The sequence below is a fragment of the Schistocerca nitens genome, chromosome 1, assembly GCF_023898315.1.
Source record: "Schistocerca nitens isolate TAMUIC-IGC-003100 chromosome 1, iqSchNite1.1, whole genome shotgun sequence".
Taxonomy (NCBI): Eukaryota; Metazoa; Arthropoda; class Insecta; order Orthoptera; family Acrididae; genus Schistocerca; species Schistocerca nitens.
In genome coordinates, this window is record NC_064614.1 from 25,241,620 (window position 1) to 25,257,973 (window position 16,354).

General features: G+C 40.4%; 1 protein-coding gene across 1 annotated transcript in view; it reads left to right on the forward strand.

Annotated features, from left to right (window-relative positions):
* Positions 1-4,565: 4,565 nt before the first annotated feature.
* LOC126257285 (Down syndrome cell adhesion molecule-like protein Dscam2) overlaps positions 4,566-16,354 on the forward strand; it is a 587,314-nt gene continuing 575,525 nt past the window's right edge. The window contains exons 1-2 of the mRNA XM_049955551.1: positions 4,566-4,718; positions 4,800-5,019. Coding sequence (XP_049811508.1) covers positions 4,566-4,718; positions 4,800-5,019 — 373 coding nt within the window. The remainder of the gene's footprint in view (positions 4,719-4,799; positions 5,020-16,354) is intronic.

The window sequence follows — 16,354 nt, forward strand, 5'->3', positions numbered from 1 at the left end:
CCACATAATTTTATTAGCTTAGTGTATGCCTCTATATTCGTATTAATTTGTGAGCTATTACACAGTAAAAGGTGTCACTGAAGTGTTGAATTCTCGGTTATCTTGTACTTTTTGCCCTTTATAATTGCGTCTATGTTCGGAGTAATTGTTCTTGTGCATCGTAGGCACAGCGTGCAGTTTAAATTTCGATCAGACAATGCGTTTTTCAGGCACGTCTTGTTACATTTCATTGCAGAGAACAGTTGTTCACAAACATACCTGGAACCGAACATTGATATTATTGTAGCCGCCAGTTTGTGCAAACGAGGAAATCTATCCTGAGGGAAGTGTCGGTAGAATTCCAAAATGTTTTTCTTGTTCTGAAATTTGTCTCTGTATTCTCTGTCACACTGCAGGTCAATAATTTCTTGCTGCAGCTCAGAACGAATCTCTTAAATATTCGCTGAATATGGAGAGAACAGATCAGAATCACTGTCTAGTGCTGTCAGATCTTGAAAGCGCTGATCAACTAAAGTATGTGAATAACGTTCACAGTCTTTGTGAACATCTTGCATGGATGATAATTTAGGAAAATGAGCTAGGTTTCCTGTTTCCAGCTGACTCACCCAAATTGTCAATTTCATTTTAAAAGCTCGTATTCGATCTATGAAATGAGTAATTAGCAGATCTTTACCTTGTAGTAAAATGTTCAAAGCATTCAGATGGCTAGTTAAATCTGCTAAGAACGCGAGATCACATTCAAACGTGCGCGCGCATTTCCCCTCCCTCCCCTCCCTCCCTACTCCGCGACCTTGCACTTGCTCGCGAGCACGTGCCTGAGCAGACGCGAGTACTCGCGCTCACATCCCGCCAGTTGTTAAGCCCTGACGTAAGTTATCTCCGCGCGGTGCAGTTGGCTGGGTCCGCTGGCAGCCCCTGCTCAGTGTTGGAGAGTGTGTGGAGCTGTCCGATTGCTACGAGCTTCGTGTTTCACTGACCCAGGACGTCAAAGTTGAGTAGTGGTTTCAACTACTCAAGCCATGTCCATTCATGTTGTGCTGGTTCGTTTTGGTGGTTTGATATTGGGGAGGTTTTCCTGTGAGCAATACAGAGAGTTTCTACCACTGAAATTTAGCCGCCATGCTGTGCAATTAACTATTTTGGTTGGCTACAATTCGAGTGCACCAGCGGAATTTTCTGCCTTGTGGCCGTCAGTGTTCTGGTTACCTGCCCTGGCCACTAACGTAATTTCAGGCAGCATCCTTTCCTCACCTGTTGTCGCTGTCCAACATGGTGTGTAATTTTGACAGCTAATACATACTCCATTGTTTGTAACCTTTTCTGTTTGAGTTCTCATGTACTGACTGGGGGAGAAGCAAGTCGTTGTGTCGGTCGGTCCGTGGCTGTCCCCTTGTTGGGTTCCGACGCATCAAGTGTAGTTGGTCTCACCACCTGTCTCGCCTGAGTGAACGAGGGCAGACCGACCTCCCTGGAGGCTTCTGACTGCCACCGGTGTTTAATTATCTGTTTTCAACTGCTTAAAATTTAAGGCTTATGGCTAATTTTTCTTTTTTCTTAAAAATTTTGCAATATTAATTCTTTAATTCATCTTTCAAAGCTTAAACATTGCGGCCTACTGCCTTTAAAACTCTATCGTAATATATTATAAAATTTAGAAACATAATGGTGACCTTCTGCCTTTAGTATTGCACCTTGCATATGTTTGTTATATCTACTTTGCTCTGATGTTTTTTGATAATTATTTTATTGCTATCTTAATTGGATTTTTTTTATCTTGTTGATTTGTTAAGATTTCTTGTTTGGAGGCGTTCAGCCGTGAAAGAGTTGCGTTCGGTAAAGGTCCGGCTATGTGCCGCTTTGGTTGTAAAAGTGTTATTAAATTACAATAAATTACAATTAGAAGGTGAAACTGACCCCAACCTTATTTGACCCTTTCCAAAATCCTAATTACCTGTTCTGCCCAGCGGGTTTAGCGGGCGTATCAAGTTTGTAGTGACCTATTTCTGACAATCGATCCCTACAAGTGTACAGTGCTTCATAAACATTTCTTGAAGTGTTAATTTACGTGCAGTGATATAGTTATTCTTTGACTTAGCTTGTGTTAGTTATTCCGTGCTGTTCATGTCTACACAATTCGTTCATGTGTGTAGTGTTCAGTTATTGCTAAATGTATGTGGGAATAAAGGAATTGTTTTCTCCAACACCCACATTTGGTGACCCCGACGTGATTTGAACATTTGGTGACATCCGACGAACTACGTTAACATCCGCGTCGGCTTCAGCGTTTAACGAAGTTCCGCAACGTTCACGTTTGTAACTTCAGCGCCAGACGCGTCGCGCTCGTTTCATCACGGTAACGACCGATTCGCCAGTCTCAATTCAACCTGAAGCCAGCAGTGCAATTAACAGGGTGACGATAAAACCTCCACCACTCTGGTTACATAATCCTCTGTTGTGGTTTGCCCAGTTAGAAAGCCAGTTCGTTCTCGCACAAATATCGGCGGATGAAACTAAGTGCAGCTATGTGGTTGCAGCACTTACAGAAGACCTAGCAGCAGAAGTACAACAAGATATCCTAGCCGCACCACCGGATACCGATCGTTATGCATCCATTAAAAACGCATTAATAACGCGTTTGTCACAATCAGAGGCAAAACGGCTAGAGAAGCTACTGCGCACTGAAGAACTCGGAGATCGCACTCCATCACAACTCTTACGACGTTTGCGCACTCTGGCAAGTAACGCTGTAACTGATGATGTGCTACGAAATATATGGTTGTCTCGGTTGCCGCCAGATACTCAAAAAATTCTCACGGTATGTTCAGGCGATTTAAACGCACTGGCACAAACGGCCGACAGGTTGATTGAAATGTATCCCACATCAAGTGTCTCAACATTAATGCCACAACAAGAAAATTCGCCCGCAGTGACGTTAGTCTCCATACAATCACAACTGGCGGAGTTGACCGCACAGGTAGCTGCATTACAAACAACGCACAACCGCCAACGGCCACGCCGCCGACGGTCACGAAGTCGCAATCGATCACCATCACTACAGAACTTATGCTGGTACCACAAGACATTTGGTAATGATGCACGAAAGTGTACGCCACCTTGCAAGTGGAAACACGAGGCAGACACCGTAGCAGCGATAACTTCCAGTGCAAACACTCGCCGACTTTTTGTGACAGACCGCGAAACAAAACTACAGTTTCTCGTCGATACGGGCGCAGAAGTGTCCGTATATCCAGCAAACCACCTATCACGCCGGAGCTGCGACGACTGTTATCTATACGCCGCCAATGACTCCAAAATTAGAACATACGGTCGAGTGACATTATTCCTTAATTTGGGGCTACGCCGTGTGTTTGAATGGCAATTTACAGTGGCAGATACATCACAGCCTATTATCGGAGCAGATTTTTTGTCCTTCTACGACTTACTGCCAGATCTGCGACGTCAGCGACTAATAGATTTGACTACTAGTCTGCATACAACAGGAAAAGTCCGTTGTATCACACCACTACAGGTACGCACAGTCACAGGCGACACACCATGTATACGATTACTGAAAGGATACCCCGAGATCACACAGCAATCGCCTACTCTCCCACCAGTCAAGCATACAACGTCCACCACATTTTGACCACGCCAGGGCCGCCAACTCACGCTCGGCCTAGACGTTTAATCCCCACGAAAAGCTAAAAGTGGTAAAGCAGGAATTTCGCAGCATGCTGTCACAAGGTATCTGCAGAGTTTCTAGTAGCATTTGGGCATTCCCAATTCACACCTTGCCTAAAAAGAAGAATGGATGGCGCCCCTGCGGTGACTATCGCCAACTCAATGCAAGGACCATTCCAGACCGGTACCCCGTTCCACATATAGAAGACTTTTCTGCAAATGTTCACGGTAAGACTATATTTTCTACCATTGATCTAGTTCGAGCTTACTATCAGATCCCTATAGCTGCAGAAGACATTCCTAAAACAGCGGTGACAACACCATTCGGTCTATTTGAATTCACCCGAATGCCATTAGGACTATGTAATGCCGCCCAGACCTTCCAACGTTTTATGGATGAGGTTACAAGAGATTTAGATTTTTGCTATGTGTATATAGATGATTTATTGGTGATGTCTGCATCGGAAGAGGAGCACTTACAGCATTTGGCACAAGTGTTTGACCGCCTACGCACACATGGGCTAGTAATTAATCCTTCCAAGTGTGTTTTTGGTGAGAAAGAGGTCCACTTTCTAGGATGTTTGGTGAATGCACAGGGTATTCGACCGCCACATAGTAAAGTAGAGGCCATAAACAAATACCCCCGCCCTGTCACAGTCAGAGAATTACAACGATTCATTGGAGTAGTGAATTTCTACCAACGCTTCATTCGCAATCATGCACTGATAACTGCACCATTGAATGGACTACTTAAAGGCGCACCTGAACCTAACCACAGTGTGCATTGGACTATCGAGGCGGACACCGCGTTTCACGCTATAAAAAAAGCTATAGCAGAGGCCGCACAATTAGCACACCCGGTTGCGCATGCTCCACTCGCTCTCATGGTTGATGCTTCGTCCACTGCCATTAGTGCCGTACTTCAGCAACAAATTGATCAGTTATGGCAGCCCATTGCATTTTATAGTCATAAGTTGTCACCATCTCAGCAACGTCGGGCAACATATGACCGTGAGCTGTACGCCGCTTATGCGGCAGTAAAAAAATTCAGACACGCATTAGAAAGGCGACAGTTCACGATTTACACAGATCATAAACCGCTTACCTATGCCTTTAAGGTAAAGCCAGATAAAGCATCGCCCAGCCAGCTTCGACACTTAGATTATATCAGCCAGTTCATGACCAGCATTGTGTATGTGGAAGGGAAGCTAAATGTTCCAGCTGATGCACTTTCTCGCATAGAAGCAGTGTCTACAGTAGCAGATGACATCGCACAGGTGGAAGCAGTGACAAAGGCCATTGATTACGACGCCCTCGCGCATGCGCAACAATGTCATAGTGAGTTGCGTGATCCATTGCAACAAGAGAAAGGATTGAAGCTACAGCTCGTGATATTTCCTGAAGCAAGCATTGAGTTGTACTGTGACGTAGCAAGAGGAAAGATACGTCCATTTGTGCCACAGCCATTCAGAACACAGGCAGTTGCATCAATGCACAATCTGTCACACCCAGGAGTAAGAGCCACACTCAGGTTGGTCAAACAGAAATTTGTATGGCCATGCATGCACACAGACTGTAAAACATTTGTGAAGCAATGCTTGGCGTGCCAGAGGAATAAAATCACACAGCACGTCAGGGCACCATTAGGCACATTTCTTCCACCAAATCAGCGTTTTGACCATGTGCATGTTGACATCATCGGCCCACTCTCGACATCGGAAGGCTACAGTTATTGCCTCATGCTGATTGACAGATTTACTAGGTGGCCTGAGGCATTTCCAATGAAGGATATCACAGCAGAAACTATAGCTCAAACATTTTTTCGTGGTTGGATTGCCCGGTTTGTAGTTCCACTGAGAATTACAACTGATCAAGGACGACAATTTGAAGCCTACGTTTTCAAAGCATTGGCTACGTTATTAGGTACGAAACGCATACGCACCATGGCATACCACCCCGCATCAAATGGCATGGTTGAGCGACTTCATCGACAGTTAAAGGCAGCACTGAGATGTCACGCAACACCGAATTGGACAGAGAAACTACCCATCGTACTTTTGGGTCTACGTACGTCATTCAAAAGTGATCTGAAAGCAACAGTAGCAGAACTGGTGTATGGACAAACGTTACGCCTACCTGGAGAATTTCTGCACAGCATGGCAGATGATACAATCACAGCCTCAGAATTCGTCACAAGATTAAGAGAGCATATACGCCAATTGAGACCAACAATGCCCAGGAACCAGCTTGGAAGACACTCGTTCGTTTTTGCGGAGCTAGATAAGTGCACGCACGTATTCTTACGCAACGATACTGTGCGTAAACCACTGCAGCCATTATATGACGGACCATATCTGGTAGTCAGTAGGGATACCAATACTTTCCGCATAATGATTAACGGTACACCTGTAAGTAGGCTGTTTAGGTTTTTTTATTGGTAACTCCACCTCTGTATAAAAATCACTGGCTGTGCCGTGTGCAGTCTGTGGCTGCTTTGCATTGTTGTAATACTCAACCATTGTAGTGTTAGGCAGCTGGCTGTGAACAGCGCGTAGCGTTGGGCAGTTGGAGGTGAGCCGCCAGCAGTGGTGGATGTGGGGAGAGAGATGGCGGAGCTTTGTAATTTGTCATGAACTGCTACATTTATAAATGATGATATAAAGGTAAATACATTGTTTGTTCTCTATTAATATCTTTCATTTGCTAACTATCCCTATCAGTAGTTAGTGCCTTCCATAGTTTGAATCTTTTATTTAGCTGGCAGTAGTTGCGCTCGCTGTATTGCAGTAGCTTGAGCAGCGAAGATTTTTGGGAGGTAAGTGATTTGTGAAAGGTATAGTTTAATGTTAGTCAGGGCCATTCTTTTGTAGGGAATTTTGAAAGTCAGATTGCGTTGCGCTATAAATATTGTGTCAGGTTAAGCACAGTCGTGTAAAATTGTTAAAAGGGGACGTTTCATATGTCGACCCTTAGCCTAGGATACCTCACTGGAATCTTCTGATTTTTTCTGGTAGTTTGTGTAATTAGTGTAGATTTTGTTTATTGCTAGCGCGTAATTGTAGAGAGAATCTCCTTTGTAGTTGCAGTTTTTCATTGTTGTACAGTAAAACAGTTGTGGCATGCATGTAGATTTGCAACAAGTATTTCGCAGCTGCAATTAACTAGATATTATTTTCAGTGTTATGTTAATGTGTTCTCTTATTTTTGCTCTTCAAATTGTGTTTTTCTGTGTTGTCGTGTGAAATACTGTGACAATAATGGCGTGTGAAAAACGTAACACTAGGCTCCAAAGTAAATTGAGAAATGACAGCGAAGACGAAAGCAGTGTGTTAGCGCCACCGTGTAATGAATTAACTAATATTCAAAGTACTAATTTGGTAACTGTGCATAGGGAAATGGAGCGGGCGGCAAACAATGGTGTAGACAGCGAAACAATTAGAAAACAGGGAAGCATTATCGATCGATCGGTCGGCAATAGCTCGGCTCAGGAATCCGAAATGACACGAGACGATCTCACAAATACTGTAGATTCAAGTTTTGGATCCTCACCGTTTTCTCAAATAAGTCAAGACACATTTTCTGCTTGTCAAAATGTGAATGTTGCCGGTGCAAATGCACTGCCGAAAAGTGTAGAGGAACAGATTCCAGACACTAATGCATTGTTATTACAGCTAATGCAACAAATGGAACAACATCAGAGACAAACACAACAAAAGCTTGAAAAATTAGACACAATTGAGCAAAATCAGAAACAAATGGAACAAAATCTTCAAAAGTTAGACTCATTGGAGCAAACTCTTGAACAAACACGTGAGGATGTAACTACTGAGTTACATCACATTGAATCGAAATGTCAAAAAGTCTGTAATGACGTAAAAACACAAATTTGTGAGCATTTCAAACCTATTTTTTCGCGTCATGAAAATGCACTACAGAATCACGAAGCAGCCATAAAAGAACTGCAAACTACTGTTCATGAAAATCATGAGACTTTGCAAGCTAAATTTGACTCAGTTGCATCTACCGATTCAGTTACGCAACTTGCAAAAACTCAGGAAAACTTGAAGGACTCAGTAGATTCGATTTCAACACAAATGGACACTCTGAAACTTGGTTCAGAAAAACACACTGAGGAAATGTGTTCACTATCGGAGAAAGTAGCCGAACTTTCGGATCAGGTCACTAACTTATCTACAAAGGTAGATGATGATCTGAATGACACAAGACCTGTAGCCTTCACTGACACAGAAGAGTATGAACAAATTAAAAAATTCAAACAAAATCAAAATCAAATCAATACACAGTACAAAAGAGAAATCCGGGAAGTACAAGATCAGTTGACGCAGGTAATACAAGAATTACATATTTCAGAGGACACTCGCGCTCCAATACAGGAAGAGGGACATAGAAATACGGAACAGCCACAAAATAATAACACAGGGCATTTCGGAAGTTATGAAAGAAACTGGCAATGCGCACCGAATTTTGAGATGGAACGGCCGACACGACCTAACAATGACCGATATGCGACTCGCCGACATGATGACTTTGACTATAAGCTGTTCATTACTACACGTAAATTCAAAACGTTTAAAAATTCTGCCAACGACATTCATCCACAAGCGTGGCTCCATCAATTCTCTCATTGTTTTCCCCCCAACTGGTCATTAGAACACAGATTAGAATTTATGTGTGGCTATTTAGAGAATGAACCAGCTGTAAGAATGCGTTCGGTCATTCACGAGTGTCATAGTGAAGGATAATTTTACCATGCCTTCCTCTCAGCATATTGGTCTCAAGCCACACAAGACCGAGTAAAACATGGCATCATAATGATGAAACATTTCGAACAATCTGAATTCTCCAGTCTTGTGAAATATTTTGAAAACATGTTGCACAAGAATCAGTACCTGTCAAACCCATACAGCCCCTCAGAACTCATCCGCATTTGCTTAATCAAACTGCCTGAACATTTGCGACATATTATTTTGGCAGGACGTTGCAAAGACGACATTGAAGCATTTCAAGGACTCTTACAAGAACTGGAAATTGACAATGACAATCGCGGAACGCACGAGCACAACAATTACAGATCACATCCGTCGCAATTCCGCGATGAAAGAAATAATAACTGGACGCGACAAGGCTATTCTCACAACACAAATCGTGACCGAAACAGACACCACCCGTATAACAACCGTTGGCAGAGTAGTAATAATTACAGGGAAAGATCACCTCTCCGCGGTAATGACTATCACAGAGACAATCAGAGAAACAGACAATATGGGAACCAAAACAATTATTATTACGAGGGACAGTGTAACTTTAGATGCAACGGTCCAGCGCGCAGTTACGATTCAGGGAGAAATTCTCCACCACTTAACCGACAAGAAAGAAACCACAGAAACTACCGACATGACGACAGACGATGGGATCGTAACGACAGACCTGAATTGCATCAGAACTGGCGGGATTTAAACAGGGCAGGGCCCTCTCGTCACGGTGAATTTGTAGAAGTTAGGTCTCCAAATCCCAATAACGACGCGCGCCAACAAAGAGACAATAGGCAATGACTCACACCGCTGGCAGCCACAAAACGTTCTTATGACACTAACGACGCAGCTGCCGTAGCTAGTAATTACGTAAAAATGGAAGACATTAGGGACATCTTACTCCAAGAACACGACGTAAAACATAACAACATTGCATATCCTGTGATTCACATTACAGTAAATGACGTAAAATTTACGGCAGTACTTGACTCTGGCAGTCCCATTTCAGTAATTAGTGAAACAGCTTTTAGCAAATGCAACAAATCGAACGATTGCCCCACACTTCCGTTACGTAAGATTAAATTACAAGGTGCAATCTTTGGAAAAAGTGTAGATGTACGCCAACAAACCAACTTAGAATTCTTTTGTCAAAGCCACAGTTTCTCTATGAACTTTCTTATTGTTCCATTATTGTCGACGGAAATTATACTGGGAGTAGACTTTTTGAATGAATACAAAGCAATCTTAAGCTTTCACGATGCGGAAATAAGTTTAGAAAAAGAAGGTAAGTCAGTAGCTTTGAAATTTGAAGATTGGCTCTCAGACCATGACGAAGAAATTAATCGGCTTTACCTCCTGTTAGACAACAGTTCGGAATTTTCGACGGAACTTGACACTAACAATCACTCTGCAAGTACTGACAGGGGTGATATCGACGGCGCATTTGATACTAATGAGTTAATTCAAAATAAAATTCAAACAATTGAGAATTGTAATGACACTGATAGGCAGGACCTTTTTGAGATTTTACAAGCACATTCCACAGTTTTTACCCATAAAACAGGAACAATCAAGGGATTTCAATACCAATTTCGTGTTCGTGAGCATACTAAATTTTGTGTTAGACCATACGTAATTCCGGCGCATTATAGGGACCGTGTTAGAACAGAAATACAATCTATGCTTGACGAGGGCATTATTGAGCCTGCAGTAAGCTCATACAACAATCCATTACATGTTGTTGAGAAGAAAAATGGATCAATCAGGCTTGTCTTAGATTCGAGACAAATTAATACTATCATTATTCCTGAAACAGACAGGCCGCAAACGTTGGAAGAACTTCTTCAAAATTTCAATGGTGTAAACGTGTTGTCTTCCATTGATCTCAGATCCAGCTTTTATCAGATCGAACTTCATCCAGAATGTAGAAAATACACAGCTTTCCTTTGTTTCGGCGTTTGTTATCAGTTTCGGAAACTTCCTTTTGGTTTGAACATTTCTTCAGCAGCATTCATTCGCGGGCTAAATTCCATATTACCTGAGTTCTTAAAACGTCGCATCACCTTATATGTGGACGATATTCTAATAGCAGAAGCTTCATGGGAACAACATAATCGCATCCTCAACAGTTTGTTAGGTATTTTTGCAGAATCTGGAATTACAGTTAACTTGGAAAAGTCTGAATTCGGTAGGTCAAAGGTGAGGTTTTTGGGACATATTATTTCTTCTGAAGGCATTCAGCCGGATCCTGAAAAGTTAGAAGCAATCAGAGCCATTCCAGTTCCCTCCACAAAAAGACAAGTCCGCAGTTTTCTAGGTCTCGTAAATTTTTACCGTCGTTTTCTGAATATGCAAATTCTTGTTACACCAAAACTTTGTTCTCTCACTGGAAAAAATACTATTTGGAACTGGGACGAACAAGCACAGTTGGAATTCAATTCTTTGAAAGAATCGCTACTTAACGCGCCAATTCTAGCTCATCCAGATCTGTCACAAGATTTCTGCCTTAGCACGGATTCTTCTAAAGTCGGTCTTGGTGCCCATTTATTTCAAGAAGCCACAGAAAATTACACTACTGTTCAGAAAACCATTGCTTTTGCTAGCCGAGTGCTAACAAAATCTGAAAAAAATTATTCCGTTACTGAATTAGAAGCTTTAGCTATCGTTTGGGCATTTAACAAATTCCGTTTCTTTCTTTCTGGTAAGCACGTAAAAGTATACAGTGATCATCGTGCATTACAATTTCTTATGTCTTCAAAATTAAATCATGACAGGTTAAAACGTTGGGCATTGTTTCTGCAAGAATTCCACTTCACAATAGTCTACATTCCCGGCAAGGAGAACATTGTTGCGGACGCACTGTCACGCGCACCGGCTGGGCTTGAGAAAAGTAACACAGAAGGCAACCTCGAGAAAAATTTCAGTATTCTTTACATTCAGAAAGTCGCCTTTGAAAACTTCATCACCACATCTTTAAAGGACATTGCTCATGAACAAGATAAAGATCCTATTTGGAAAGACATCAAAAGCAAATGGCATGAAAAGACACACACACAGATTCGGCATTATTATCTGGTTAGAAACAACATACTGTTCAAACGCTGCACTGTTGATGACAAGCTATGGGTACTTTGCATTCCTGACGATTTTGTTAATAAGCTCATTTGGTACATTCATTTCAGCTACGCACATTTTGGTCCACGAAAATGTTATCATATTCTTCGAACGACTTGTTATTTTAACAATATGGAAAAGAGAATTCGAAGAGTCTTGTCTATTTGTAAACTTTGTCAAAAGGCGAAACCATCTACTGTCTCACATCGTGCTCCGTTGTTTCCTATTATTCCTTCTAAATTAAAAGAATTTGCTGCAGTTGATCTATTGGGACCCCTTGTCAGAACATCGAATGGATTTTCGTACGTTCTAGTCGCTGTTGAACTTACTTCCAAATTTGTTTCTTTCACTCCGTTACGTAAAGCCACTGGACGATCTGTATCCAACGCCTTTGTTAAAAATTTCTTACGTGAAGTTGGCCACGTTGCTAAAGTCATTTCAGATAACGGACCGCAATTCAGATCTGCTGTTTGGTCTCGCATGCTTCGCAACCATAAAATCAAACCTGTTTTTATTTCATTGTACTCACCACATTGTAACCCCTCCGAACGGATTATGAAAGAAATCAATAAGCTTTGCAGACTTTATTGTCACAGAAAGCATCAGCATTGGGACAGATATTTACACTTATTTCAAAACGTGCTGAATGAAATGCCTCATGACTCCACTGCTTTACCACCTACTCTTGTACTGAAGAATGAAAAACCACCGAACAGAATCAGAGAGCTTGTACCTTTCCCGAATACACGTAAACTTCGACACAAAGACATAATTGATTTGGCTCTTAAAAATATAAAATCTGCAGCAGACAAAAGGAGAAAACTACACGGTAAAGCAAATGCAAAGAAATTGTATATTGGTCAGAAAGTTCTTATTAAAGCTCATTCATTGTCACATAAGAAGAAACACTTGAGTCACAAATTCTTTCTAGTTTACAATGGACCTTACAGAATCCGACGTATACCACATGATAATTGCGTTGAAGTTGAAACTCTGCGTACTAGGAAGAGTAAAGGTTTACACCACATTTCACATGTAAAACCGTTTATTGAAAGATAATCTGCTTTTTTTTAATGCAACATTTTGGTTTACTTGCAAATACATTATGGATTAAAGGTGCTTACTGAGAGATACCAGGTGACACAGTGGTTAGTTTATTTGACAGCTACACGACTATATCACGACGCTACTAATGTGTGACACAATTCACCTTGTTGCTTTTGCGGTGTATCTGTTTTATATCTGCACAGTTTTTCTGAATTCTTCTGGAAAGTAAAACATGTTTTAGTAGTAACTTTTGTGGTATAGCAACAATGAGGCAGCCTTTTCCGTAGCACAACAATACGTTACAGCACAGTACTTTCTTCATCACAACAATAAGCGTAATAACTAAGATATCTATACGCAAAGCATTTCACTTTTGTGTATCATCAGGTAAGTACATTGACTTCTGCAGAACTTAGCTTTCGGAGGACGATAACTACGAGACTTCCACAGAGATTATCTTACAACATGACGCACAGTTTAGCGCTACAGGACACGTATCCTCAGGGGGGTACACGCTTACTTTGTGTACCATGTGTTTGGCGAGCACAAGGAGCCCTAGCTAATATGGTATTTGCTTATACAACTTTACACATCGGTACCATATTTCTCTAACACACAAATTACACAGCTATCCGATTATTTAACAAAGAAACAAACATTTATTTTACCACATCAATGACAGATGTTTACGCAATTGCGCAGTTGGATACCTTCACACTTATGAAATTGTATTTTGTCTGTACTTTGTGAAATGCTCATATTTTTTCGGAACCATTGTGATACTATGAGAGCGTTGAATTAAGTATTTGGTATGGGATCATAATTTTTAAAGTACGTTTGAGGTAGATGACACTATTGAAATGAGCAGAGAATTTTTTTAGGTTTTGAAATTATTGGAGGAAGCTACGACGATTTTGAGAATTGACTGAGATGTTATGATATTTTTACGACGACGATGTGTATTATGCTGCTGAGGTATGTTTATGGTCAAGCTGATGCTATATGAGGAATTTGATTATGCTACGTATTTCATATGATGAATTATTAAAGAAGCGTCGACGAATATATATATGTGTAATAAGGTAAGGAGTAATGAGTAGCGGTTAGGAACTCTGCCTTGTGAAGACGTATGTTGGAAACCGAGAATCGTACTTTTAGAATTATGAAATGTGTGTAAATGCGTGAATGTATAACAATGCTGACGAATATTTTTTTTGGACACTTATATTTATAGGATTTTGTTTCTACAGATTTGCAACGCTAATTCTTGACCTGTGAAATATTTTTATATGAGACTGTCGCTGTAAAAAAAAAACTGCTGTCGTAAATATTTCGTTAAGAAAGGTAAGTGACCTTGATGTAATGCGTTGTGGCGCGCAGCTGGGCCAGCCGCCCGGAGAAAAAGCCATTAGGTAAAAAAAAAGAGGCCATTAACCTCACTTCTGACATTCCTTTGTAGAAAGCATCGTAAAAACGACACGGTCGAACTTGAAAACATATGATTACACTGGATGCCTAATGAAATGACGAGAAATATTTTTATGTCTATACACCTGATTATGACTACTGTCTCTCTAGTTGATAGATTTTTCTACTAACTTATGAAATGTCACATGACTATTGACTGATATTTTTATGCTTTGCCTTTCATAGTTGCTTATTTCATTTGATATCTAGTTTCCAGCTGTGTTGCAGCATGGGTTTTATATAAAAAAAAATAAAAAAATAAAAATAAAAAAATTCATTTGCTAATGTGGACACTTTCTGTCAACAGATCTATTAAATAATTATTTTATGACCCACATTCTTCGAAAAAGGAGCTCTTGGAATGGAAAGAACAATAAGAAGGGACTAATAACAGGAACTGCATACATAATTTTCTTTTCAACTACTTGGTAAATTTTTTTTGTAGAATAAATTGTGATGCATCACTCTAGTGTTAAGATGTGACATAGGTATTAGACATGGCCATTTTTAGTGTAATACTTTTTCTGCTTGAACTTTGTCATGTTTAGGTATAAGTTGCTGCTGTTTGCCAGGCATAGTGTTATTGAATTTGACTTTGTATTATTCTGTTAAGCCAGTTTTACTAATGATTTATTTTTATTGTTTGCTGCACATTGCCTTAGATTAGTTGTAATATTACAATTGCTTTGCTAATTTCTTAATGCTGCTTGCTTCGCAGATCTGCGTTTTTTTTATTGCTGTTTATATTAATTGTTTTATGTGATGCTGCATTGCCTTGTCCCTTAGTTTAGCATCTGAGCTCAGTAGATTTAAGTTAGCTTAAGAGGGGGTAGACTATATAAGAAACTAACTATGATGGATTGGAAGAAATGCATTGAGAAGCTTAAAGAAAATGCTTTGGCCAAAAAAAAGGGTATTTTGAAAGAGGATATGAACCAAAAAAGTAGGGTTTAGGGACAACAGATATAGGTAGGATTTTCTTGGAAATAAATAATGAGTTAAGAAATATGTGAAATAAATACAGAAAGCATGCTTGGATAGGATTTTTTTGGTGGAAGCAAAGGTTGAAATAAGACGAAAGATCTACAGAATGAAGTTTTGCGTTGGACTGCAGTACCAAATGATACACTGAAAACAAACCCTGTCCTTTCCTTTTGTGTTATCCCACTATGTGTTTGTGTACCCTTGTGTATTTGTTTTCTTCCTGTCTTTGTGTAGTTTCATAGAATTTTTTCTGTTCTAGTACTAAGCTACATTCACTATGATGAGGAATACTGTTATCCTCAAATATAATTTGCATTTATAATATGTTATTTTCTTTGTAAAGATGTTAGACATTATTTATCTCTTCTGTTTTGTTGCTCATGTGTGAAGTTGATGTTTCGAGGGTTATTCTGATCTTTTATGTATGTGCTTATGTCATTATTTATGTAACACTGATGTATACATTTTTATTCTTTTGTAAAGCCTGTACTACAAATGTTATCTGTATTGTTATGTTCTTTAATGATGTATTTTGTATCTTTGTAATTGTATTCTTATGTTATAAAATTGTAATTGACACCAGGTCATCAAATTAAGTAACTTGTAAGTTACATTTCACTGCACACGTTTCTGTTGGTCATAGTATATGGACAATATGTGAGAAGTAGGGACTGTTAGTGTTTGTATGTGTGTTAATAATTCAGCAAGGGACTGGATAACAGTATTGCTGGTTCTAAGGACGATTAAAAAAAAAAACTTTGTGAGTGCACAAGTGGTGGTTATGGACTTGCTATATTGTCCGCAAGACTCTTCGATGGTGATTGTGCACCTGCACATTTGCAACAGATGGCTGCTGGCCATCTCTACAAGGACTACAGTGGGTCTGCGTCTTTGCTGACTCACCAGTACCATTATTTCTACAAGGACTGCAGTGGGTCTGCGCCTCTGGTGGCCCACCAATACCGTAATCTCTACCAGGACTACAGTGGGTCTGCTCTGTGATGACCTACCAAACGATACTCTTCAAAACGTCGAATGACTCGGCTGTGGGTTTGCTCTGTTGTCGCCAATTACCTGTCAGCATGTCAAGAGTCAGCACTGTCTTTCCGTTGGAAGGGCAACACTACTTCTTCAAGACTGCATGGAAATCCACTACGTCTATGAGCATTGTCTTTTACTGCTCAGACTTTGAGAAAAACACTGATATTTTACTGTGATGAACGATTAGGACTGTCTTTATGGACTGTGAGAAAATTTTAGCTTTTGACCAACATTGTATCAATAAGTGT